We start from the raw sequence: 26085 nt of genomic DNA, 5'->3' as shown, positions 1-26085 counted from the left end.
CAGCCTACACTCACATTCTGTAAAATAATAACAGAAAGCAGAGCAGTGGTTCTCAGTCTCCTGGAGGGCCTGTTAAAACAGACTGATAAGCAAAAGCAAAAGGGAAGTAACCTCAGAGATGTTTATTCCTGCACATAATCTTAGCTACAAGGTAATATTTTAAGTATTTCTAACTGCAAGATCAACTAGAAAATAGAACTTTAAGGGGGAAAATACCACCAGATAAAACTTAAGAATCTTAGGTTGTAGGACTCAGTGCTAATGCATAAACCTTTAAGAAATTCAACCTACATAAAAGCATTTAACTCTAATGTTTTCAGTATGTTTATTTTACTCACCGCAAGCATTTTCATTAGAAGTTCCTGTTGCTCTTTCGTTGCTTGATTTTTAGTGCTCTCTTCGTATTCATAACCATTTTTAGCTAAATAATCAAGGTGGTTGTGAAATATAACTGAACGCCAAAACTGCTCCTACAAAAGAAATAAAATTGCTTAATGACAACTATGACCTTAATATCAGGGAAGTGTTAAATAGTTAAGATACCAGTTTTCAATAAAATATTTTCTGAAGTCCTTTCTACAAGTTTATAATTCAAACTCTAGCATGATACTATAGCTTAACTTCTTCTCCTATCCTTAAAAAAGAAGACTGGGGAGCAATATAGTATTTAATACAGTTTCTTAGCTATCGCAGTTAATGCTCAGAGAACTTGGTAAACTAGCTTTTTAAAAGCTAATTTGTTTCTTATTTAGAATAACTAACTGCAATATTTCAGATGACATTTGATGACACAGGGCTAGGACTAGGACTAGGGTCAGGCAAGCCACATGCCTATGGCACAAAATATATGGAGGTACTTATTCTCAGGGACAACCTCATCCTGAGAGTAAGTCTTTGCCTAGTGGATCCCTAATAGTCACACCCATTTACTTAGTAGACAAAGTTCCTAGAAGTAGTGATGGCAATCAGGTGGTCTGGTGATCATAAGCAGTCCTCCTTCCTCCCTGCTACCCCTATTTATGTAATTATAGAGTAATGAATATCCAATACTGGCCACCATGATAATTTTAAACGGAATGTACCACAGGTACTGCATTAACAAATTCAAAGTGTTAAGATAAGACTTCCACATACCTCCATTTGTCCTTTATCTGTTGCAATCTGACAGTATGGAAGCTTAAAGGATAATATAGCAACAGCAGGGCGTGGAAGGGTTGGGGGAAACCGAGAACCTTTACAAGGAATGCACCTGTTAGTAAAGAAAAGTTCCACCATAAAAACTTGCTAACATGTCATAAAAAGTGCAAAACTTGGAGGCGGCGGGAAAAAACAACAACTGCAAAATTAAAAAAAATTTTCAAAAGTTAGTAACATAGTATAGTAACGTCATTATTCTAATAGCTGGCTTAATTATATGTAACACATATCTCTTTTTTAAAAAGTGTTTTAGTCTGGACACAGTGGCTCACACCTGTAATCCCAGCACTTTGGGAGGCTGAGGTGGGCGGATCACCTGACGTCAGGAGTTCGAGACCAGCCTGACCAATATGGAGAAACCCCATCTCTACTGAAAATACAAAATTAGCTGGGCGTGGTGACACATGCCCGTAATCCCAGCTACCCAGGAGGCTGAGGCAGGAGACTCGCTTGAACCCAGGAGGTGGAGGCTGCAGTGAGCCAGAGGTTGCGGCGAGCCAAGATTGTGCCATTACACTCCAGCCTGGGCAACAAGAGGGAAACTCCATCTCAAAAAAAAAAAAAAAAGTGTTTTAGGCTTGATTAGGCATAAAGACTATCCCTCTATGCATTTCAAGAATTGAAAAATTCCTTCTCACATCTCACTTGATTTTTTTTTTTTTTTTTTTTTGAGACAGGGTCTCACTCTGTTTTCCAGGCTAAAGTATGGTGGTGTGACTACGGCTCACTGAAGCCCCAACCTCCCAGGCTCAAGCAATCCTCCCACCTCAGCCTCCCAAGTAGCTGGGACTAAAGGCATGTGCCACCATGCCTGTCTAACTTTTGTACTTCTAGTAAAGATGGGGTTTTGCCATGTTGCCCAGGCTGGACTCGAACTCTTGGGGTAAAGTGTGCCTTCCGCCTTTGCCTCCCAAAGTGCTGAGATTACAGGCATGAGCTACCATGCCCAGCCCCACATCTCACTTTATTAAACGACAACCACTAAAAGTGAAATCAGCTCTCTTCATATTTTCCTTAGCAAACCGCCCACTTTTAAAACATAAAAATTGTACCATCAACACTTGTCATGGAATCCATGTTATCACCAAGATAAATGCTGATAAAGCTGCATATGGAACATACTCTAAGGTCAACCACATGCCTGGCCATAAAGTAAGTCTCAAAAATTATTTTTAAAAATTGAAATCATACCAAGCATATATTCTGAGCCCATGGTAAAATAAAAATAGAAATCAATACTGAGGATCTCTCAAAACCACACAATTACATGGAAACTAAACAACACGCTCCAGAATGACTTTTGAATAAACAATGAAACTAAGGCAGAAATCAAAATATTATTTGAAATAAATAAAAACAGACACAACAGATCAAAATATGTGGGACGCAGCAAAAGCAGTGTTAAAAGGAAAGTGTATAGCACTAATGCCTATATCAATGAGAAAGATCTCAAATTAACAATCTAATATTGCATCTAAAGAAACTAGATAAATGAGAACTAAACCCAAAGCTAGCAGAAGAAAACAATAAAATCACAGCAAAACAAAACAAAATTGAGACTCAAAAATCCATACAAAGGATCAATGAAACAAAAAAATTGGTTTTCTAAAGGATAAACAAGACTGATAAACTCCTACCTAGATTCACAAAGGAAAGGAGAAGCTCCATATATATATAGTCACAATCAGAAAATGGAAAACTGGGCCAGGCACGGTGGCTCAAGCCTGTGATCCCAGCACTTTGGGAGGCCGAGGCGGGTGGATCACGAGGTCAAGAGATCGAGACCATCCTGGTCAACATGGTGAAACCCCGTCTCTACTAAAAATCCAAAAAAATTAGCTGGGCATGGTGGCACGTGCCTGTAATCCCAGCTACTCAGGAGGCTGAGGCAGGAGAATTGCCTGAACCCAGGAGGCGGAGGTTGCGGTGAGCCGAGATTGCGCCATTGCACTCCAGCCTGGGTAACAAGAGCGAAACTCCGTCTCGAAAAAAAAAAAAAAAAAACAGTGAATGTGGTTTGGTACATGGTTTACACCTATAATCCCAGTACTTTGGAAGCCTGGCGCAAGAGGATTGTTTGAGGCCAGGAGTTTGAGATCAATCTGGGAAAGATGGTGAGATACCATTTTTACAAAATATTTTTAAAAATTAGGTGTGGTAGCTTGTGCTTATAGTTCTACCTATTAAGGAGACTGAGGTGCGTGGATCACTTGAGCCCAGGAGTTCAAGGCTGCAGTGAGCTACGACTGCACCACTGCACTCTAGCATGGGCAAATGAGTGAGACCCCGGCTCTAAAAAAGAAAAAAAGTTAATGAATATACTTCTTCTGATACTAAATATGCCAGTATTTAGAATGTAATATTCAGTGATTACAAGTGTAAAGGCAAAACACAAAGAAATAACCAGCAATTCCTCTGCAGTTTTCTACTAAATTTGGCTTTGCATTCCTTGAGACTATGTCTTTTCTTCTCAAACATCACACAATGCCAACCACTGCCTCCAAAAATAACCAAATTCTGCTTCGTGATCCGCCAACAAAACAGAAGACAAAAACAGAAGATAGGAATTTGTTACCTTTCAGCTACGAGATCTATCTGCATTTGTGCATATTTTCTTCCCTTTCACAACTGTTAAAACGTCTATTTTCTGATTTTAGATAGGTGATATAAAAGCTACTACGTTTTTTCTTTTAAGATTTCATTCCTTTCATTGGCTCCTTCTTTTACATTATCAATCTCACCTTCTTTACTAAATTCATTACCAAAAGATGACAAAAATGCTGTAGAATCCCTTCAGGTTGGGCCCCGTGGCTCACACATACAATCCCAGCACTTTGGGAGGCTAAGACAGGTGGATCAAGAGGTCAGGAGTTCAAGACCAGCCTGGCCAACATAGTAAATCCCTGTCTCTACTTAAAAAAAAAAAAAAAAAAAAAAAATTAGCTGAGCATGGTGATGGGTGCCTGTAGTACCAGCTACTACTTGGGAGGCTGAGGGAGGAGAATTGCTTGAACCCGAGAGGCAGAGGTTGCAGTAGGCCGAGATAGCGCCACTCCACTCCAGCCTGGGCACCACAGCGATGAGAGTCTGTCTCAAAAAAAAAAAAAAAATCCCTTAAAGACTTTATATCCTCCTTTAGGTGCCACCCCAAATCTGCTCCTCTTCACTACAAAGTTCTTTTTTTTGAGATAGGGTCTCTACTGCCTGGCAGGAATGCAGAAGAGTGATCATGGCTCCCTATAACCTTGACCTCCTGGGTTCAAGTGATTCTCCCATCTCAGCCTCTCAAGTAGCCGAGACTATATGTGCATGCCATCATGCCTGGCTAATCGAAAAATTTTTTTGTAGAAACTGGGTCTCACTATGTTGCCCAGGCTAGTATCGAACTCCTGGCCTCAAGCATTCCTCCCGCCTCGTCCTCTCAAAGTATTGGGATTACAGGCATAAGCCGCCCCACATGGCCCAATAGTCAAATTTCTTGATAAGTTATCACCATATTCTACTTTCATTTCTTTACCTCCCATGCCCATCCCAATCTGGAACTTTACATTTTATCATGCCGTTAAAATCACTTTTATCAGAGTCACCATTAACCTCCATGTAGCCAATTAAGAAGTCTTCTTGAGGCCGGGCGCGGTGGCTCAAGCCTGTAATCCCAGCACTTTGGGAGGCCGAGGTGGGTGGATCACGAGGTCAAGAGATCGAGACCATCCTGGTCAACATAGTGAAACCCCGTCTCTACTAAAAATACAAAAAATTAGCTGGGCATGGTGGCGTGTGCCTGTAATCCCAGCTACTCAGAAGGCTGAGGCAGGAGAATTGCCTGAACCCAGGAGGCGGAGGTTGCGGTGAGCCGAGATTGTGCCACTGCACTCCAGCCTGGGTAACAAGAGCGAAACTCCATCTCAAAAAAAAAAAAGAAGTCTTCTTGAACTTATTTATTCATTTATTTATTTATTTACTGTCTTCTATGAGAAATAATTTGGTTCAAAGGAGTGTTCTTGAACTTAACTTCTGGCCTTATCTGATTTAGTTTACTGAAATGCTGCTTTGTTTAAAAACTCAATTTATTTAAATTTTGAACCAGTAATTCAAAGTTACATGCTCAATTTATATGCTCAAAAAGTATAAAAACAAATAGAAAAGTCTCCTATACTATCCACTGAGTTTCTGAGACGTAATTATTATTGTTAGTTTCCTTTTTATTGTTCTAGGAATTCTTTTGTATATGTAAAGCAAATATAATTATATATTCTTATTCTCGCTCTACTTTTACACAAATGGTATTTCACTTAACACATCTTGCAGATTTTTCTGTATCATTACATTGTGTCCTCATCCTTTTTGATAACGGCTTTGTCAAGATATGATTCACATGATGTTGAGTTCCCACAGAATGTACCAGCTATATCGTATGGTAAGTATACAATTCAGCCAGGCACTGTGGATCATGCCTGTAATCCCAACACTTTGGGAGGCTGAAGTGGGAAGATTCCTTGAGCCTAGGAATTTGACACCAGCTTGGGCAACATGGTGAAACCCTGTCTCTACAAAAATTAGCTGGGTGTGGTGGTGCACACCTGTAGTCCCAGCTACTTGGGAGGCTTAGGTGAGAGTTGCTTCAGCCCAGGATGTCACTGCTGAAGTGAGCCATAATTGCAGCACTGCACTCCAGCCTTAATAACAAAGTGAGACTCTGTCCCAAAAAAAAAAAAAAAAAAGGGTGGGGGGGAGTACATAATTAAGTCGTTTTTTGCATATTCACAGAATCGTGCATCTATCATCACTAATTTCTTTTTTTTTTTTTTCTGAGACGGAGTTTCACTCTTGTTACCCAGGCTGGAGTGCAATGGCGCGATCTCGGCTCACCGCAACCTCCGCCTCCTGGGTTCAGGCAATTCTCCTGCCTCAGCCTCCTGAGTAGTTGGGATTACAGGCATATGCCACCATGCCCAGCTAATTTTTTGTATTTTTAGTAGAGACAGCGTTTCACTTGTTAACCAGGATGGTCTCGATCTCTTGACCTCGTGATCCACCCGCCTCGGCCTCCCAAAGTGCTGGGATTACAGGCGTGAGCCACCGCGCCCGGCTATCATCACTAATTTCTGAACATCATCACCCCGAAAAGATATCCCATGCCACGCACAGCCTATATATCATTTTTTTTTTTTTTGAGACGGAGTTTCACTCTTGTTACCCAGGCTGGAGGGCAATGGCGCGGTCTCGGCTCACCGCAACCTCCGCCTCCTGGGTTCACGCGATTCTCCTGCCTCAGCCTCCTGAGTAGCTGGGATTACAGGCACGCACCACCGTGCCCAGTTAATTTTTTGTATTTTTAGTAGAGATGGGGTTTCACCATGTTGACCAGGATGGTCTCGATCTGTTGACCTCGTGATCCACCCACCTCAGCCTCCCAAAGTGCTGGGATTACAGGCGTGAGCCACCATGCCCGGCTCTATATCATTTCTTACATGTGCTAGCCGCAGTACTTCCCAAACTTTAACGTGCACATGAATCAACATAAAATACTATTAGTCCAGGGCCAGGTGCAGTGGCTCATGCCTGTAATACCAGCACTTTGGGAGACTAGGGTGAGTGGATCACCTGAGGTCACAAGTTCAAGACCAGCCTGGCCAACATGGTGAAACCCCATCTCTACTAAAAATACAAAAATTAGCCGAATGTGCTGGTGCATGCCTGTGTAATCTCAACTACTGGGGAGGCTGAAGCAGAATAGCTTGAACCCAAGAAGCAGAGGTTGTAGTGAACCAACATCACACCACTGCACTCCAGCCTGAGTGAAAGAGCAAGACTCTGTCTCAAAAAAAAAAAAATTCTCTTAGTCCTTTCTTCCATTACAATAATCAAGCAAAAAACCTCAAAAAGCAGCTTAACTATTAATTATATATTTCAATTCTCAATTGAATATTCAGTTTAAATAACTTTTATTAATTATTATTTTTACTTTCATATTTATTATTTTTTTAAAATAAAAGACAATAAGCCAGGCACGGTGGCTCATGCCTATAATCCCAGCACTTTGGGAGGCCAAGGCAGGTAGATCACAAGGTCAGGAGTTCAAGACCAGCCTGGCCAAGATGGTGAAACCTGTCTCTACCAAAAATGCAAAAAATTACCTGGGCGTGGTGGTGGATGCCTGTAACCCCAGCTACTCAGGAAGCTGAGGCAGAGAATTTCTTGAACCCGGAAGGCAGAGGCTGCAGTGAGCAGAGATTATGCCACTGCACTCCAGCCCGGGTGACAGAGTGAGACTTCGTCTCAAAATAATAATAATAATAATAATAAAAGATGAAAAGCCATGTTTAATCAGAATTCCTCTCCCTGTGTGGCTGAAATGATGGTAAGGTCACCTTAATTATTTCTATTTTGTTCAACATGTTTCAAGTAAAGCAAGTAACTGAAAACTTCAGAGTGAATATAAACAAATTCCTAATTTAGTGACTATGGAAAGCAAGTAACTGGACTAAGATAAAAGAAAAGTACAGTTAAAGAGCCTAAGAAAAAGGATTTCAAAGTACTTTTAAAAAAGAGTCAACTTTAGATTTCTTTTAATAACCCACCTTAGTTGCTGGGGATTTTCATGGATACCAACCACCCAGTAGTGATCAGATTTTCCTTTGCAGTGTTCTCTTGTATTACATATAGGAGTCCATGTATTACCAAGTCCTCTGTTAAGCATTCGAACGATTCCTTCTGAATCCACATAACAAGGGGTACCTAAACCACAACAGAAAAAGAAATCATTTGGAGACATAGCTACATGTTGTTAAAGAAAGCCTATTTCAAATATATTATACATACCAAGGATTCAACTTTCCTTTCAAAGCAAACACAAAACAGAAGCACATAATCTAAGACTTAAAACACTGTAAAATTTACTTAACCACAGAGTATTCGATTTGATATGACTAAAATTTACACAAATAAAATGAAAAAACTGAGTTTCAGTGAAAACTATGCCACCTGCTGGAAGATAACAAAAATAATTTTAAAGCCAATTTTAGTGAAAAATTAAACACGAATCAGAAGGCTACTTACTGGTTGAGAAACATTTAGAAAAATGACCAAAACCTCATACAAGGTAATCTTTATGAAATTTATCTTTAGTATTCTTCCTCTCTCTTCTCTTTGTTGGCCTCATCACTGTTCTGTCCCCCATTGCTAGTTAAGCAATTCTTACCTAGGAAGGTAAGAATTCCTTACCTAATCCAGAGAAGGATTCTTGTTCTCCACCTATTCTGCTTCCAACTCAAGAAATCTGTGACAAATTATCTGATTATCCCTTTTCTTATCTGTGGCTTCATACCCCCTTACTCTGCAAACATCAGTTTCCTCATGGTCTGGATCTAATTGGTACTTGAGAGAAAAAAGGCTATACAAATGGAAGTTATCAATGGTTCTTATTATGAAAGCCTGAATGACTAATACCCCAACAGAAAACACACATAGAAATGATTGATATTTTAAAGAAAAAGTGGAGTTTCCAGCAATGTAAATGAACAACATGAATCTCCAAAAAGAGAACTATTTAAGTTCACATGAAACAGGGTTGACAGGTAATTTAAAATAAGGTATACGCAGGCCAGGTGCACAGGCTCACACCTGTAATCCCAGCACTTTGGGAGGTCAAGGCAGGTGGATCACCTGAAGTCAAAAATTTGAGACCACCCCGGCCAACATGGCGAAACCTCGTCTCTACTAAAAATACAAAAAGTATCTAGGTGTGGTGGTGTGTGCCTGTAGTCCCAGCTACTCAGAAGGCTGACGCACGATAATAGTTGAACCTAGAAAGCAGAGGTTGTAGTGATCTGAGATTCCGTCACTGCAATCCAGCCTGGGTGACAGAGTGAAGACTCTGTCTCAAAAAAAACCACAAACATGAAAGCAAATGAAATAAGGTACTCCTCAGTGTCTTTCAATCTGTCATAAGCCTCTAGAATTTGGTCTAAAATAGCACTTATTCAATAGAAATATCAGGTGAACCACAAGTATAATTTTTAATTTCTTAGTGCCAGCTACTCAGAAGGCTGAGTATCTGCTGCTCAGATAGTATCTGAACAATAACAACAACAACATTTTAGGCTGGATGTGGTGGCTCACCCTGAAATCCCAGCATTTTGGAAGGTCAAGGCAGGTGGATCACCTGAGATCAGGAGTTCAAGAACAGCCTGACCAGCATAGTGAGACCCCATCTCTATTAAAAATACAAAAATTGGCCAGGTGTGGTGGCTCATGCCTATAATTCCAGCAGTTTGGGAGGCCAAGGTGAGTGGATCACACGGTCAGGAGATCGAGACCATTCTGGCCAACATGGTGAAACCCTGTCTCTACTAAAAATAAAAAAAATTAGGCCGGGCGCGGTGGCTCAAGCCTGTAATACCAGCACTTTGGGAGGCCGAGGCGGGTGGATCACGAGGTCGAAAGATCGAGACCATCCTGGTCAACATGGTGAAACCCCGTCTCTACTAAAATTACAAAAAAACTAGCTGGGCGTAGTGGCGCATGCCTGTAATCCCAGCTACTTAGGAGGCTGAGGCAGGAGACTTGCCTGAACCCAGGAGGCGGAGGTTGCGGTGAGCCAAGATCGCGCCATTGCACTCCAGCCTGGGTAACAAGAGCGAAACTCCGTCTCAAAAAAAAAAAAAAAAAAAAAAAAAAAAAAAAAAATTAGCCAGGCGTGGTTGTGTGTGCCTATAGTCCTAGCTACTCAGGAGGCTGAGGCAGGAGAATCGCTTGAACCCAGGAGGTGGAGGTTACAGTGAGCCAAGATTGCCCCACTGAATTTGTCTCAACAACAGCAACGACAACATTAGCCAGATGTAGTGGCACAAGCCTGTAATCCCAGCTTCTCAGGAGGCTGAGGCAGGAGAACTATTTAAACCCGGAGGCAGAGGTTGCAGTAAGCTGAGATTGCATCATTGCACTACAGCCTGGGTGACAGAGCAAGACTCTTAATTTATTCCTAATATAAAGAATAATAATAATTTAGAGATGGCATCTCCCTATGTTGCCCAGTCTGGTCTTGAACTCCTGGGCTCAAGTGATCCTCCTGCCTCAGTCTCCCAGAATGCTGGGATTATAGGCATGAGCTATCATGCCCAGGCAAAAAAATATATTTTTAAAGAAAAAAAAGGATGAAGTTAATGTTAATACATTTTATTTCATCGAATATATCCCAAATATTATCATTTAACATGTAATCAATGTAAAAAAAAGTGTTGAAATCTTTTTTTTTTTTTTTGAGACAGAGTTTCGCTCTTGTTACCCAGGCTGGAGTGCAATGGCGCCACCTCGGCTCACCACAACCTCCACCTCCTGGGTTCAGACAATTCTCCTGCCTCAGCCTCCTGAGTAGCTGGGATTACAGGCACATGCCACCACGCCCAGCTAATGTTTTGCATTTTTAGTAGAGACGAGGTTTTACCATATTGACCAGGATGGTCTTGATCTCTTGACCTTGTGATCCACCCGCCTCGGCCTCCCAAAGTGCTGGGATTACAGGCTTGAGCCACCGCGCCCGGCCTTGAAATCTTTATATTATTTTTTCATGCTAAGTCTTCAAAATCTAGAGTATTTTATACATACAAGTACATCTGAGTTAGCCACATTTCAAGTGTTCAATAGCCACACATAGCTACTAGTTATTGTAGTAAACAGTGAAGTTCTAGAAAATTCTAAGTTTTGTGTATAATCTGCAGGAAAAGACAGAATTAATCATTGATTTGTATCACCTCCTTGCTATCTAATAAACTTTCAGAAAAATGTATTTCCCTCTTTACCAATCTTTTTTGAAACTAGTATTGCTCTGTGGCCCAGGCTACAGCACACTGTGGTACGATCTCGGCTCACTGCAACCTCTGCCTCCCAGTTTAAAGCGATTCTCCTGCCTCAGCCTCGCAAGTAGCTGGGACTACAGGTGACTGCCACCGCGCCTGGCTAATTTTTGTATTTTTAGTAGAGACAGGGTTTCAACATCTTGTCCAGGCTGGTCTCGAACTCCTGACCTTGTGATCTACCTGCCTCTGCCTCCCAAAGTGCTGGGATTACAGGCGTAAGCCACTGTGCCCAGCTTTATTTCCCTCTTTATACATTTTCTAATGAGAATTCTCATGAGAAGAGATCTCAGCCAGGTGCAGTGGCTCACACCTGTAATTCCAACACTTTGGGAGGCTGAAATGGGCAGATCACTTGAGCCTAGGAATTTGAGACCAGCCTGGGCAAAATGGCAAAACCCTGTCTCTACAAAAACTACAAAAATCAGCTGGCCGTGGTGGCACATGCCCATAGTCCCAGCTACTCAGAAGGCTGAGGTGGGAGGATGGCTTGAGCCCAGGAGATGGAGGTTGCAATGAGCCAAGATCATACCACTGCACTCCAGCCTGGACAACAGAGCCAGACCCTGTCTCGAAAGAACATAAAAATTAAAAAAAAGATCTTGTATATAAAACAATGGCTACCTTGCCTAAAGACTGCAGTTCCCAGTTCTGTCAACATATTAAAATAGAAATTTAAAATATAAAATAGAAACAATTTATCTTTAAAGAAATTAGGAATAAAACAATAAAATAATTTTCTTCTTGAAAAATGTCTTAATACTTTATATTTGTTTATTTTTAACAAATTTATCTTGCCTTCAGCAGAAAATCCAATCCATGTAAGGTAGGATTTCCTTGAAAGAGGAAGAGGTTCACCACATAAAATTTGTTTTTTCTTTTTCCCCAGCTCTAGTAGTTGAACTCCAAGGCACTGATCTCCATCAAATCCTGTACCTAATGAGAAAATGTAAATATAAATCAGGCATCAAAGGTTATACAGAGTAATATGTTACATATATCATTCACATAAAGTCCTTATAAATGGGCATTTATTCACTCAAGAAATATTTACAGAGACCTTACTACACACCAGCACTGGCCTAGATACTGGGGCCACAACAATAAACAAAGTCATTGCTCTCATTAAATTCAAATTTCAGGTAGAAGACAGATTTAAAAATACAAAAAGAACAAAGTTATCAAAAAGTTAAAATAATGTTATACAGAAGTGGCCTCTCAGAAAGTAAAGTTTAAGCTGAGACATGAACTGCAAGCTGGCGTCTGCCTCCACATTAGGGGAAGGAACACAATAGTGGATGGAGGAAACAGCTAATGCAAAGTCCCAAGATAGGAAGAACAGAGGGCTCGAAGAACACCAAGGGGTAGTATGGCCAGAACACAGTAATGAGAAACAATGGTAAGAGATGAGGTTAAAGAGGCAGGCAAAGGTCAGATTATGCAGGATTAGGAGATCACCTTGACAGCTATTAGAAGTTTGATTTTTATTCGAAAAGTAAAGTCAAGTCAGAGAGATTTGAGAAGAGGGGCATGATCTATGTTTTTCTTTTGTTTTTTTGAGACGAAGTCTCGCTCTGTGGCCCAGGCTGGAGTGCAGTGATGCAATCTCAGCTCACTGCCACCTCCACCTGCCAGGTTCAAGCGATTCTCCTGCCTCAGCCTCCTGAGTAGCTGAGACTACAGGCACATGCCACCAGGCCTGGCTTTTTTTGTTTTTGTTTTTGTTTTAGTAGATGGGTTTTCACCATGTTAGCCAAGATGGTCTTGATCTCCTGATCTCGTGATCCGCCCGCTTCGGCCTCCCAAAATGTTGGGATTACAGGCGTGAGCCACTGCACCTGGCTGATATATGTTTTTAAAAGATCATCTAGACTGCTGTGTGAAGGATGTACCTTAAAAGGCAAGAACTGAAGCTAAAAGACTATTTAGGAGGCTACTATGACAGTCCAAGAGATGACATCTAGGTTGTATGGGATATTAGCAGAATAAATGAAAAGAGACAAATTTAGTATGTGTTATTCCATAGAATTGACATGATGATATAATTTACTGTTGGAGTTGATTCAGGGGAAAGGGAAAGAGAAGAATCAAGGATAATTTTTAGATTTTTGGCTTCAGCCACTAGATCGCTAGTAGGCCATTTACTAAGATGGAGAAACTACGTAAGAAGCAAGTTTGGAAGGAAAAAAAATCAAGTTTTTATTGTGAGCAAACTAAGTCTGAAATGTCTGTCCAAACTCTAAATAGATTTTGAGTGGGCAACTGGATATGTAAGTCGAGAGACACAAGGAGAGGGTAGGCCTGAAAGTCATAGACACTGCAATGTACTTAAAACCATGCATTTTGATAAAATTCCCAGAGTGGTTTCTCAAACTGCATATTTTGACCTATGAGTCATGGAATCAATTTAAAGTTGAAACTAGCATTTTAAAAAAGAAGATTAAAAAAAATTTAAAACTGAAATCAAATAGTAAATATTGTCCATGGGACTTTTCAGATACATTTGCAGATATTTATGGAACAGTAATACAGAATATATTTATTTTCTTCTTTTTTCTTTTTTCAATAGAAACAGGGGCTTGCTATTTGTCATCCAGGCTGGTCTTGAACTCAAGCAACCCTCCTACCTCAGCCCCACAAAGTGCTGGGATTACAGATGTGAGCCACCATGCCTAGTCTAGAACTATTTTTTTTTTTCCACAATGAAGTCTCGCTCTGTCACCCAGGCTGCAGTGCAGTGGTGCAATCTCGGCTCACTGCAACCTCCACCTCCCAAGTTCAAGCAATTCTCCTGCCTCAGCCTCCCGAGTAGCTGGGACTACAGGCACATGCCACCACACCTGGCAATTTTTTTGTATTTCTAGTAGAGACAAGGTTTCACCATGTTAGCCAGGATGGTCTTGATCTCCTAACCTCGTGATCCACCCACCTTGGCCTCCCAAAGTGCTGGGATTATAGGCGTGAGCCACCGTGCCTGGCCCAGAATCTATTCCATACTGTGGCAAAGCAGGCAAAAAGACTGAAAGACCCTGACCTATAGAGCAGTAGAGAAAAAGGGGCTACACTCCAGCTAAAAGGTAGAGCCAACAAAAAAGTAAAAAGGGAGTTGCCAGGAAAAATATTTAAAGTGTGAAGCCACAGAAATCGAGAAGAATTTTCAAAGGAATTATTTTTTTAAAAAGCACAGAGATTATCAGTTACCTTGATAAGACCAGTCAGCAGAGTAATGGGGACTGAAGAAAGGCAGGAGGGGAGGAAAAGGAGCCAGTAACTTTTAAAAAGTCACATTCAGAATTATTTTGGTCCTTCCTACTAGAAGTTATTTTCGTGGAATTTCAACTCTGAAAAGTTCTCTGGTTGTGCTTACCAACTGATAAGATTTAGACATGGAAGGAATCAACCAAATTCCATCTTGGAATTGTCTCTGTAATATAGCTCTCTTAATAAAACATTTTCATTTTTATTGCTAATAGTGAATACAACAAAATTCTCTACATTTAAAGATTACACTAATTCAAGATGAAGTATATAATCCAAGACAAAAAGAGTATCAAAAAAGCTCAAGTAATTTCCATTTTACTTCAGGTCGTAGTAAAATTATAAAAGACTGAAAAAAATCTACCTCTGTGATAAACAATGAAAAGCTGTTCTCCATGTCCTGCCATTGACACCACAGGCCCAGCAAGGCTGAATACCTCTTTTTGAACCCCTCCAATAGTAAACAATCGAAGAAGCAGGGCACTAGTAGCAGCAGCAGTCCATCCCTGACCAACACATATGGCTTCGATATCCTCATTCTGAGGCATATCTATCATCCACTCTTTGCTCGAATCCCAAGAACTAAAGTGCAGGCAGTGAAGCTTGCTAAAAATTAAAACAAGACAGAAACAATCAAACGTTATATAATATTTATATATCTAAGTAATCATGATATTCAACAACAAAACCAACTAGTTTACTTTCTATTATACACTAATATAAGAAATCGCTTTAAAAAAGTAATTATAGCCGGGTGCGGTGGCTCAAGCCTGTAATCCCAGTACTTTGGGAGGCCGAGGCGGGTGGATCACGAGGTCAAAAGATCGAGACCATCCTGATCAACATGGTGAAACCCCGTCTCTACTAAAAATACAAAAAATTAGCTGGGCATGGTGGCGCGTGCCTGTAATCCCAGCTACTCAGGAGGCTGAGGCAGGAGAATTGCCTGAACCCGGGAGGCGGAGGTTGCAGTGAGCCAAGATCGTGCCATTGCACTCCAGCCTGGGTAACAAGAGCGAAACTCCGTCTCAAAAAAAAAAAAAAAAAAAGTAATTATGGGTATGGTAGCTCATGCCTGTATTCCAGCACTTTGGGAGGCTGAGGCAGGCAGATCACCTGAGGTCAGGAGTTTGAGACTAGCCTGATCAACATGGAGAAACCCCGTCTCTACTAAAAATGCCAAATTAGCTGGGCATGGTGGCACATGCCTGTAATCTCAACTACTTGGGAGGCTGAGGCAGGAGAATCGCTTGAACCCAGGAGGTGGATGTTGTGGTGAGCCCAGATCACACCATTGTGCTCCAGCCTGGACAACAAGAGTGAAACTCTATCTCAAAAAAAAAAAAAGTAATTATGAAATACCCTTAAAATGAACTATACTAAAGCCATTAATAGTCATATTTTGCAGGATATTTAAATAGACAGAAAAAGGCTGGCAACATAATGTTAAATTAAAAAAAGTAAAATCTCTCAAGTGTGATTTTCTATTATAAATGTACATAAAAACACAAGTTTTAAAAGAGGAAAAAGCATCAAAATGTTAAGCAACACTTCTCTCACTGCAAAAATAAAGTGGATATGGAAGACTAAAACAAGAAAAAGGAAAAAAAAATACATTATACCACCGAGATTACTAACCACTGCTTGGTATCTTTCTAGTCCTTTTTGCACATACATATATATATGTTATTATTATTAAATACAAATTTTTTTTTTTTTTGAGATGGAGTTTTGCTCTGTCACCCAGGCTGGAGTGCAGTGGCATGATCTCTGCTCACTGCAACCTCCACCTCCCAGGTTGAAGCAATTGTTCTGTCTCTTGCCTTAGCCTCCCGAGTAGCTGGGACTAAAGGTGGGTGCCACTGTGCTATATTTTTAGTAGAGACGGAGTTTTGCCACGTTAGTCAGGCTGGGTCTCAAGCTCCTGACCTCAGGTGACCCTCTGGCCTCAAGCCTCCCAAAGTGCTGGGATTACAGGCGTAAGCCACTACACCCAACCCAAAGGATACGAATTTCAAGTCACATAGAAGATGGTAAAATTCATTAAGTTTATCACTACTATGACCAGCTGAAGAAGAGATCAAGAGAGGACAACCTTGTGATTTATAAAAAGCTAAAAAAAAATTTCTTTTCTTTTCTTTTTTTTTTTTTTGAGACGGAGTTTTTGCTCTTGTTACCCAGGCTGGAGTGCAATGGTGCGATCTCAGCTCACCGCAACCTCCGCCTCCTGAGTTCAAGAAATTCTCCTGCCTCAGCCTCCTGAGTAGCTGGGATTACAGGCACATGCCACCATGCCCAGCTAATTTTTTTGTATTTTTGGTATAGACGGGGTTTCACCATGTTGACCAGGATGGTCTCGATCTGTCGACCTTGTGATCCACCCACCTCGGCCTCCCAAAGTGCTGGGATTACAGGCTTAAGCCACCGCGCCCGGCCAAAATTGTTCTTTTCTTTAAAAAAAAAAAAAAGGCCGGGCGCGGTGGCTCAAGCCTGTAATCCCAGCACTTTGGGAGGCCGAGGCGGGTGGATCACGAGGTCAAGAGATCGAGACCATCCTGGTCAACATGGTGAAACCCCGTCTCTACTAACAATACAAAAAATTAGCTGGGCATGGTGGCGCGTGCCTGTAATCCCAGCTACTCAGGAGGCTGAGGCAGGAGAATTGCCTGAACCCAGGAGGCGGAGGTTGCGGTGAGCCGAGATCGCGCCATTGCACTCCAGCCTGGGTAACAAGAGCAAAACTCCGTCTCAAAAAAAAAAAAAAAAAAAGCATTCTGCAATAACAAAAACCTGAAAAAATATTTTCTTTTCTTTTAAAAAACAAGCATTTGCTACCCATTGCTTTTCCATCACAATTTTTTTGTCAACATCTGTCTACCTATTTATTTATTTACCTCCTAATCAAAACATGTAAAATCCAAAAGAACATTAAGTAGAAAAAGCAAAATGGTAACTAGCACATTTTTTGGTTTGTTTTTCCAATTTTTTTCCCGCTTTTTCAAAAAGGTGTTTTTTTTTTTTCTTTTTTTGAGACAGGATTTCACTCTGTCACCAAGCTGGAGTGCAGTGGCACGATTTCAGCTCACTGCAACCTCCACCTCCCAGGTTCAAGCGATTCTCCTGCCTCAGCCTCCCATGTAGCTGGGACTACAGGGGCATGCTACCATGCCCAGATAACTTTTGTATTTTTTTTTGAGACGGAGTTTCACTCTTGTTACCCAGGCTGGAGTGCAATGGCGCAGTCTCGGCTCACCGCAACCTCCGCCTCCTAGGTTCAGGCAATTCTCCTGCCTCAGTCTCCTGAGTAGCTGGGATTACAGGCACGCGCCACCATGCCCAGCTAATTTTTTGCACCTTTAGTAGAGACGGGGTTTCACCATGTTGACCAGGATGGTCTCGATCTCTCGACCTCGTGATCCACCCGCCTCGGCCTCCCAAAGTGCTGGGATTACAGGCGTGAGCCACCACGCCCGGCCCTGTATTTTTAGTAGAGATGGGGCTTCACCACGTTAGCCAGGATGGTCTCGATCTCTTGACCTCGTGACTGGCCTGCCTCGGCCTCCCAAAGTGCTGGGATTATAGATGTGAGCCACCATGCCTGGCCTCAAAGAGAGATTTTAAATCTAATCCATAGTGACAAAAATTTACACTTAGTTGGCCAAAGCTAGGGTTGAATTAACTGCAAAGGGATATAAGAAAACATTTTCAGATGATAAAGAACATTCTGTATTTTGATTGTGGTAGTAGTTATTGGTGTATATTGTATATCTTTGTCAATTCGTAAATCCGGTACATTTTATTGTAAATAAATTACAACTCAATAAAATAAATTATGCTTGATGTGGTGGCTCATGCCTGTAATCCCAGTATTTTGGGAGGTTGAGGCAGATGGATCACCTAAGGCCAGGAGTTCGAGACCAGCCTGACGAACATGGTGAAATCCCGTCTTTACCAAAAATACAATTAGCCAGGTGTGGTGGCAGATGCCTGTAATCCCAGCTACTTAGGTAGCTGAGGCAAGAGAATCGCTTGAACCCAGGAGGCGGAGATTGCAGTGAGCCAAGATAATGCCATTGCACTCCAGCCTGGGTGACAGAGCAAGACTCTGTCTCAAAAAAATAAATAAAATAAAAATAAATGAAGTAAATTAAAATAAGGGAGGTTCTCATAGAAATAAATCTGGAAGGATACATATCAAATTGTTAATAGTTATATGTGAGAGTAGAATTCTGGGAGGACTTTTCATTTTCTGAAACTTCTATATTGTATACTTTTTTTTTCTTTATACTGAATGTACATTACTCTTATAATAGTAATTAAAAACACTTAATAATGTAAAAAAAAAATCCCATCTCTCTTGCATTACTAATCATGCCATGTCATTTTGCTACATAGTTAGAGCATGTAATGAGGAAACCATTAGGATAAAACCAGACATACATTCTGAGGTATTTTGGATGTGCTGGTGTTTGTACCAAACTCTTCTTTCTGAAATTTCAGACTACAAAGAATAAATTTTGTTTTATTAACTTTTTGTCTTTAATTTCAACAACTGTATCCAACAGTTTAACCGTACCAAATTCTTCCTAATAATCTTGAGTTTACCTTGCTAGCTCATCAGTGCTTTCACATGCCAACAAAATAGCTTCATGGGAAAGATCTGCTATTGTATAATTCAAAGTGTTTGATAAGTGTGTTGCATGGTGTATGGAGGTATCATGGAACTCCACATCTATGGCATTGTCTTGCTCATCATTATAGCAGCGAATAATTCCAACAGAGTTCCACACCTACAAACAGGTAAGATTAAATATAAGTCTGAGAAAGACCAATGCTCCTAGAATCAGAAGGCCACAGTAGTACAAATTAACAAATATTATAATGCAATCTGTAGCAAGATTTAAGTTTTGGGAGCTACCACATCTCAACTATCTCTAAAGAGTTTCTGACAGGAGTTGTAAAACCAGAGATACAATTACTTATTATTTTCTTTATGAGAAGAAGAAACATATATACTTATTAATTAGCAAATTGAGTTTTAATAATATTTAAAAATAAGCCGGGCACGGTGGCTCAAGCTTGTAATCCCAGCACTTTGGGAGGCCAAGGTGGGTGGATCACGAGGTCAAGAGATCGAAACCATCCTGATCAACATGGTGAAACCCCGTCTCTGCTAAAAATACAAAAAATTAGCTGGGCACCGTGGCGCATGCCTGTAATCCCAGCTACTCGGGAGGCTGAGGCAGGAGAATTGCCTGAACCCAGGAGGCAGAGGTTGCAGTGAGCCGAGATCGTGCCATTGCACTCCAGCCTGGGTAACAAGAGCGAAACTCCGTCTCAAAAAATAAATAAATAAATAAATAAATAAATAAATAAATAAATAAATAAATAACATGACTGTTACTTTAAAATTACATTACAGTTGGCCTTTGAACAACCAAATTCCTCAAAAGAAACATTTCAAAAATTGAGTTTTCTTACAAATATGAATGCAAATAACAACAGACTTTTTTCCTGTTCTAAGTAGTTATTTTATTATAGAATAAATATATGCATTTTGGCTGGGTGTGGTGGCTCACGCCTGTAATCCCAGCACTTTGGGAGGCCGAGGTGGGCAGATCACGAGGTCAAGACATGGAGACCGTCCTGGCCAACATGGTGAAACCCCATCTCTACTAAAAATAGAAAAATTAGCCTGGTCTGGTGATGAGCACCTGTAGTCCCAGCTACTTGGGAGGCTGAGGCAGAAGAACCGCTTGAACACGGAGGGGCAGAGACTGCAGTGAGCTGAGATCATGCCATTACATTCCAGCCTGGCTACAGAGCAAGACTTCGTCTCAAAAAAATAATAATAAAATAATTAAAATAAAATAAATAAATATACATACACACACACACACATTTTAAGGAAACATAAATTTTTTTTTTTGGAGATAGAGTCTTGCTCTGTCACCCAGGCTGGAGTGCAGTGGCATGATCTTGGTTCACTGTAACCTTTGCCTCCTGGGCTCAAGCAATTCTCCTGCCTCAGCCTCCTGTGTAGCTGGGGTTACAGGTATTTGCCACCATGACCAGCTAACTTTTGTATTTTTTTTTTTTTCAGTAGATACGTGGTGTTTTACCATGTTGGCCAGGCTAGTCCAACTCCTGACCTCAAATGATCCTCCCACCTTGGCCTCCCAAAGTGCTGGGCTTATAGGTGTGAGCCAATGAGCCTGGCCTAGTCAATACAAACTTATATCACTTGGAAAATTTATCTTCCACTGATGTCCATTATAGGCTCACACCAGGCCCTAAAGTTTCTAATAAAATTAGTGCCAATATTTTATTTAGAGTAACTATAAATAAAATATTGACACAAATAAAAAATTAAGACCTATAACTTTATGACTATTGATGGAAATAAAAACTTTTATTATTATTAATCATCACCCTTAAACTTTACATAAAAATTTATGCCAGGCCTATACTTATTATTATACTTTAAGTTCTGGGATACATGTACAGAATATGCAGGTTTGTTACATAGGTATACATGTGCCATGGTGATCTGCTGCACCCATCAATCCATCAGTCTACATTAGGTATTTCTAATGCTATCCCTCCTCTAGCCCCTGACCTCCTGACAGGCCCTGGTGTGTGATGTTCCCCTCCCTCTGTTCTCATTGTTCAACTTCCACTTATCAGTGAGAACATATAGTGTTTGGTTTTCTGTTCTTGTGTTAGTTTGCTGAGAATGATGGTTTCCAGATTCACCCATGTCCCTGCAAAGGACAGAACTCATCCATTTTTATAGCTGCATAGTATTCCACAGTATATATGTGCCACATTTTCTTTATCTAGTTTATCATTAATAGGCATTTGGATTGGTTCCAAGTCTTTGCTACTGTGAACAGTACTGCAATAAACATATGTGTACATGTGTCTTTATAGTAGAATGATTTATAATCCTCTGGGTATATACCCAGTAATGGGATTGATGGGTAAAATGGTATTTCTAGTTCTAGATCCTTGAGGAATCACCACACTGTCTTCCACAATGGTTGAACTAATTTACACACCCACCAACAGCATAAAAGCCTTTCTATTTCTCCACATCCTCTCCAGCATCTGTTGTTTCCTGATTTTTTTAATGATTGCCATTCTAACTGACATGAGATGGTATCTCATTGTGATTTTGATTTGCATTTCTCTAATGACCAATGATGATGAGTTTTTTTTTTTTCATGTTTGTTGGCTGCATAAATATCAGGCCTATACTTTTTAAAAGGCAAAATCTTCAGAGCAGAAAACGTCATATAACTAACATAGAAATACTAAACTTTTTAAGACCTCAAACTTAAGGCAAAAGCTAATATATTCATTTATCTATTCACAAAATATGTATTTAATGTGTACTATATCATACCTTGTTCCAAATCCTAAGAATGTATCATAAACAAATAAAAAATCTTTATTTTGTGTAGCTTACATTCCAGTGGGTGGTAGGGTGAGGAAAAGGGGAAGATTTTTTTCCTCCATAGTACTTTCCACCTTCTAATATATTATACTAGTAGTTGCCTTCTAAGAAAACACCTCCTTATTAGTGTTTTAATTAGCCTTCTAATTAAAAAATGAATATAGCCAGGCGCAGTGGCTCAAGCCTGTAATCCCAGCACTTTGGGAGGCCGAGGCGGGTGGATCATGAGGTCAAGAGATCGAGACCATCCTGGTCAACAAGGTGAAACCCCATCTCTACTAAAAATACAAAAAATTAGCTGGGCATGGTGGTGCGTGCCTGTAATCTCAGCTACTCAGGAGGTTGAGACAGAAGAATTGCCTGAACCCAGGAGGCGGAGGTTGCGGTGAGCCGAGATCGCGGCATTGTACTCCAGCCTGGGTAAAAAGAGCCAAACTCCGTCTCAAAAAAAAAAAAAAAGAATATAAAAAAATAAGGTCTGAAAGTGTTGCCAAGAAGTACTGCAAGATAGTAATATTTACTTATGTTCATTTAATGCCATTTTTTGCAAAGAAGAATTTTACTTAATGTCATTTTCAATAAGGTTGAAATAAGATTAAAACTGTGAGCTAATCATAAAATAAACCAACCACAAAACTATAGTCAACCGGTGCTCCAAGCTACTTAATCAAAGTTTTAAAAAATAGGTTTTATCCAACAAAATTAACTATAGTAAGAAAAAAATGCTGAAAACCTACTTAGAAGTTAAGTGTAGATCCAAAGCTTACCATGAATCTGTGAGTGAGATGCAAGGGTGTAGAACCTGACTGAAATGGCTTTTGCGGGGGAGTTGGCATGGGTCCATCATAAAAGGGCCTTTGGGATGTTACAAGTGGTAGATTGTGAATGTCTCCTTCCTGATCATCTTCCTCCTCCTCTTTGAGAAGACTAGAACCAGTTTTTAGCATTGAAATATCTACAATACAAAAGATTATAATTAAGGGTATCATAAACACCAATGATTTGGAAAAAGGAAAGCATTACGAAATCTAGTAACTTTTTCATTCGTATTCAATGACACTGACATGCTATTTGCCTCTTTCACTATGTTAAAGAGATGCAGTGATGGAGCAAAAGCAATGGTGGGTAAAACTCCTGGTGCCTTGGCACAAATCAAGGCAGTGGCACCAGACTGTATTAGCACTTAATGCATTGTTAACCATTACTCACTTGTAGTAAAAACATTAATTGTATTAAATCTTGACACTTATACAGATTTTTTCTAAAAAGTTCTGTATGCTAAAAAGAGAAGTGATGGTTGTCTTGAAAAAAAGCACTTACGCAATTGTTTGAGTTGTAAGCTCAACTGATTTTTTTTCACAGAAGACTACTTTTACATAAAAACAAATGCCAGATAAACTATGGCTAGGCAGAATTGGATCTCTGGCAAACATTTTCTTGGAAATGAATGAAGTAAGCCTGTCATTTAAGAAAAATAATTAGCAGAATTTGTTGCCAATGATAAAATTTGAGCTTTCAAGTGAAAATTAAGATATTGGAAAGCTTCTATTTGCCATTATGAGCTTCAAAACTTTCTAATATTTAGAAACTGCTGATAAGATTGGTATCAATACTAATAGATATAATTTATGGCCAGGTGCTGTGACTCACACTTGTAATTCCAGCATTTTGGGAGGCTGGGGAGGGAAAATTGCTTGAGGCCAGGAGTTCAAGACCAGCCTGGGCAACAAAGCAAGATTGTATCTCTATAAAAAATAAAAAATTAGGCCGGGTGCGGTGGCTCAAGCCTGTAATCCCAGCACTTTGGGAGGCCGAGGCGGGTGGATCACGAGGTCGAGAGATCGAGACCATCCTGGTCAACATTGTGAAACCCCGTCTCTACTAAAAATACAAAAAATTAGCTGGGCATGGTGGCGCGTGCCTGTAATCCCAGCTACTCAGGAGGCTGAGGCAGGAGAATCGCCTGAACCCAGGAGGCGGAGGTTGCGGTGAGCCGGGATCGCGCCATTGCACTCCAGCCTGGGTAACAAGAGCGAAACTCCATCTCAAAAAGCAATGTATGGCAATAGACTTAATCCAGAAGTAGACGAGAGAATCCAGCTGTCCTGTATGACAGACATTACAAAGATTGCAATGCCATTCTTTTATTTTTTAATAAAAAATTACTATTCATGTTTACATGAGTTTATTTTTATTAATTTTTAATTTAGTTATTTTTAAATTTCTGAATTTTAATTTATAATATGTAAATGACAACAGACCTAACTCTGTATAAATAACGTTCTCTGAAGGGTCCTCAAAATTTTTTAGAGTGTAAAGCCTACTGAGACCAAAACAATTGAGGGCTGCTGTTCTATAAACTCTTTAAGACTTCAAACCGTGCAACATAGCACTGCACATTGGCATTTTACTTGATAATGTTCAAGCATTATTTTAGCATGTAAGTTGTTAAAATAGGTACTTCTTTTGAAGATTTTAAATTACAATCTCAATTTCTAAATTTCGAAATCTACAATACTATTCAGGTTATCTATTGTTTCTTCAGTTAGTGTGGTAGCTTGTGTCTTTCAGAGAATTTGTCTATTTCATTTGTTAAATTTATGGGCACAAAGTTATTCATAATATTGCCATTATTCCTTTGATATCAATAGTAGCACTATCATACAGACACATAATGTTGAGCTAGTTATAATTTTAAATTTTCTAATAGCTATTTTTAAAAAGTAAACACCCATAATTTTAATAATACAGTGCATTTAAAATACATATTATCATTTCAACATACAGTGAATATTAAAAATGTTTTACATTCTTTTTTTCATATTGTCTTCAAAATTTGATTGCACTCTATAGTGAAACCCTATCTCTACTAAAAATACAAAGATTAGCTGGGCAAGGTGGCGGGTGCCTGTAATCCCAGCTACTCAGGAGGCTGAGGCAGGAGAATCGCTTGAATCCAGGAGGCAGAGGTTGCAGTGAGCCAAAATCACACCACTGCACTCCAGCCTTGACAACAGAATGAGACTCCGCCTCAAAAATAAAATCTGGTTGCACTCATAACATATCTCAATTTGAACTAGCCAAGTGCTCAACAACTACATGTGGCTGGTGGCACAAGTCTACGGAGCTATAGTGATGACCCACCCCTCTTTCATTCTCTTTTTAGTGATTTGTGTCTTCTCTGTCTTCATCACGATAGATATTTATCCATTTTATTGATCTTTTCTTTTCTTTTGAGATGGAGTCTTGCTCTGTTATCCAGGCTGGAGTACAGTGGTGTAATCTTGGCTCACTGCAATCTCCACCTCCTGAGTTCAAGTGAGTCTCCTCCCTCAGTTTCCTGAGTAGCTGGGATTATAGGAATGCGCCAACACACCCAACTAATTTTTGTATTTTTATAGAGACAGGGTTTCACCATGTTGGCCAGGCTGGTCTTCAACTCCTGACTTCAAGTGATCTGCCCACTTCAGCCTCCCAAAGTGCTGGGATTACAGGCATGAGCCACCATGCCCAGCCTTACGGATCTTTTCAAAGAACCAGCTTTTGATCTCACTGACTCTCTATAGTTTTTCTGTTGTCAATTTTATTGACTTTTGCTCTGTATTATTTCCTTCCTTCTATTTGTTTGGGGTTTAATTTTCTTTTTCTAGTCTGCCATAGCAGAAGTTTGGATTATAGATTTGAAATCTTTTTAACATTTAATGCTATAAAGCTTCCTCTAAGCACTACTTTAGCTACATTCTACAAATTTAATAATGACTTTAATAGTTCTAATAAAAAACCCAAAATATTAATCAACAGGGTAGATAATCACATGCACAAAGTCAAGTTCTTACCAACTGAGTTTTCATCATCTTCTAGGATATGACTTCGCTGTCTAGGACGACCTGAAGCCATCATGAGGTCTTCATCATCCTCATCATCATTCACAATCCCTTTTGAAAAAGAAGGGATCTCGACTGCATTGTCATTTAGAAAATCACCAGCATTACTCGTATCATCTCCATCAAAAAGATCATTGTAATTCTTTTCCACTCTGCTAGATACCTTGAACAAATTAATACAAATTAGAAAGTAAAAGTGAACGATTTAGAAAAACCCAATTACTAAAAAGGTAATCTTTTAATATGTACCTACAAATTCTGCCAAATAGCAAACTCACTGAATACATAAGAATAATTAGTAAATGTATTTACGAGAATTGTATTTATATTTACACAATAAGACCCAGTCCTTATTTCAAATGTCTTGTAGTCTACGGATGGGATAGGAGGATAGGGACTGACATGTAAACAAATATTGTATATGTCGAAACAT

General features: G+C 39.9%; 1 protein-coding gene across 3 annotated transcripts in view; it reads right to left on the bottom strand.

The window, feature by feature from the left end:
• Positions 1-26085, bottom strand: part of WDHD1 (WD repeat and HMG-box DNA binding protein 1) — a 77979-nt gene that overhangs the window by 21556 nt on the left and 30338 nt on the right. For all 3 annotated transcript variants that reach the window (XM_074393919.1, XM_039468651.2, XM_074393920.1), the window contains exons 11-18: positions 25605-25815; positions 22536-22723; positions 18915-19099; positions 14674-14915; positions 11850-11987; positions 7779-7935; positions 1135-1249; positions 339-470 (exon numbers count right to left, since the gene is read on the bottom strand). In XM_074393919.1, coding sequence (XP_074250020.1) covers positions 339-470; positions 1135-1249; positions 7779-7935; positions 11850-11987; positions 14674-14915; positions 18915-19099; positions 22536-22723; positions 25605-25815 — 1368 coding nt within the window. The remainder of the gene's footprint in view (positions 1-338; positions 471-1134; positions 1250-7778; positions 7936-11849; positions 11988-14673; positions 14916-18914; positions 19100-22535; positions 22724-25604; positions 25816-26085) is intronic.

Source organism: Saimiri boliviensis, chromosome 2, assembly GCF_048565385.1.
Source record: "Saimiri boliviensis isolate mSaiBol1 chromosome 2, mSaiBol1.pri, whole genome shotgun sequence".
Taxonomy (NCBI): domain Eukaryota; kingdom Metazoa; phylum Chordata; class Mammalia; order Primates; family Cebidae; genus Saimiri; species Saimiri boliviensis.
This window is presented reverse-complemented; position numbering and strand designations above follow the sequence as displayed.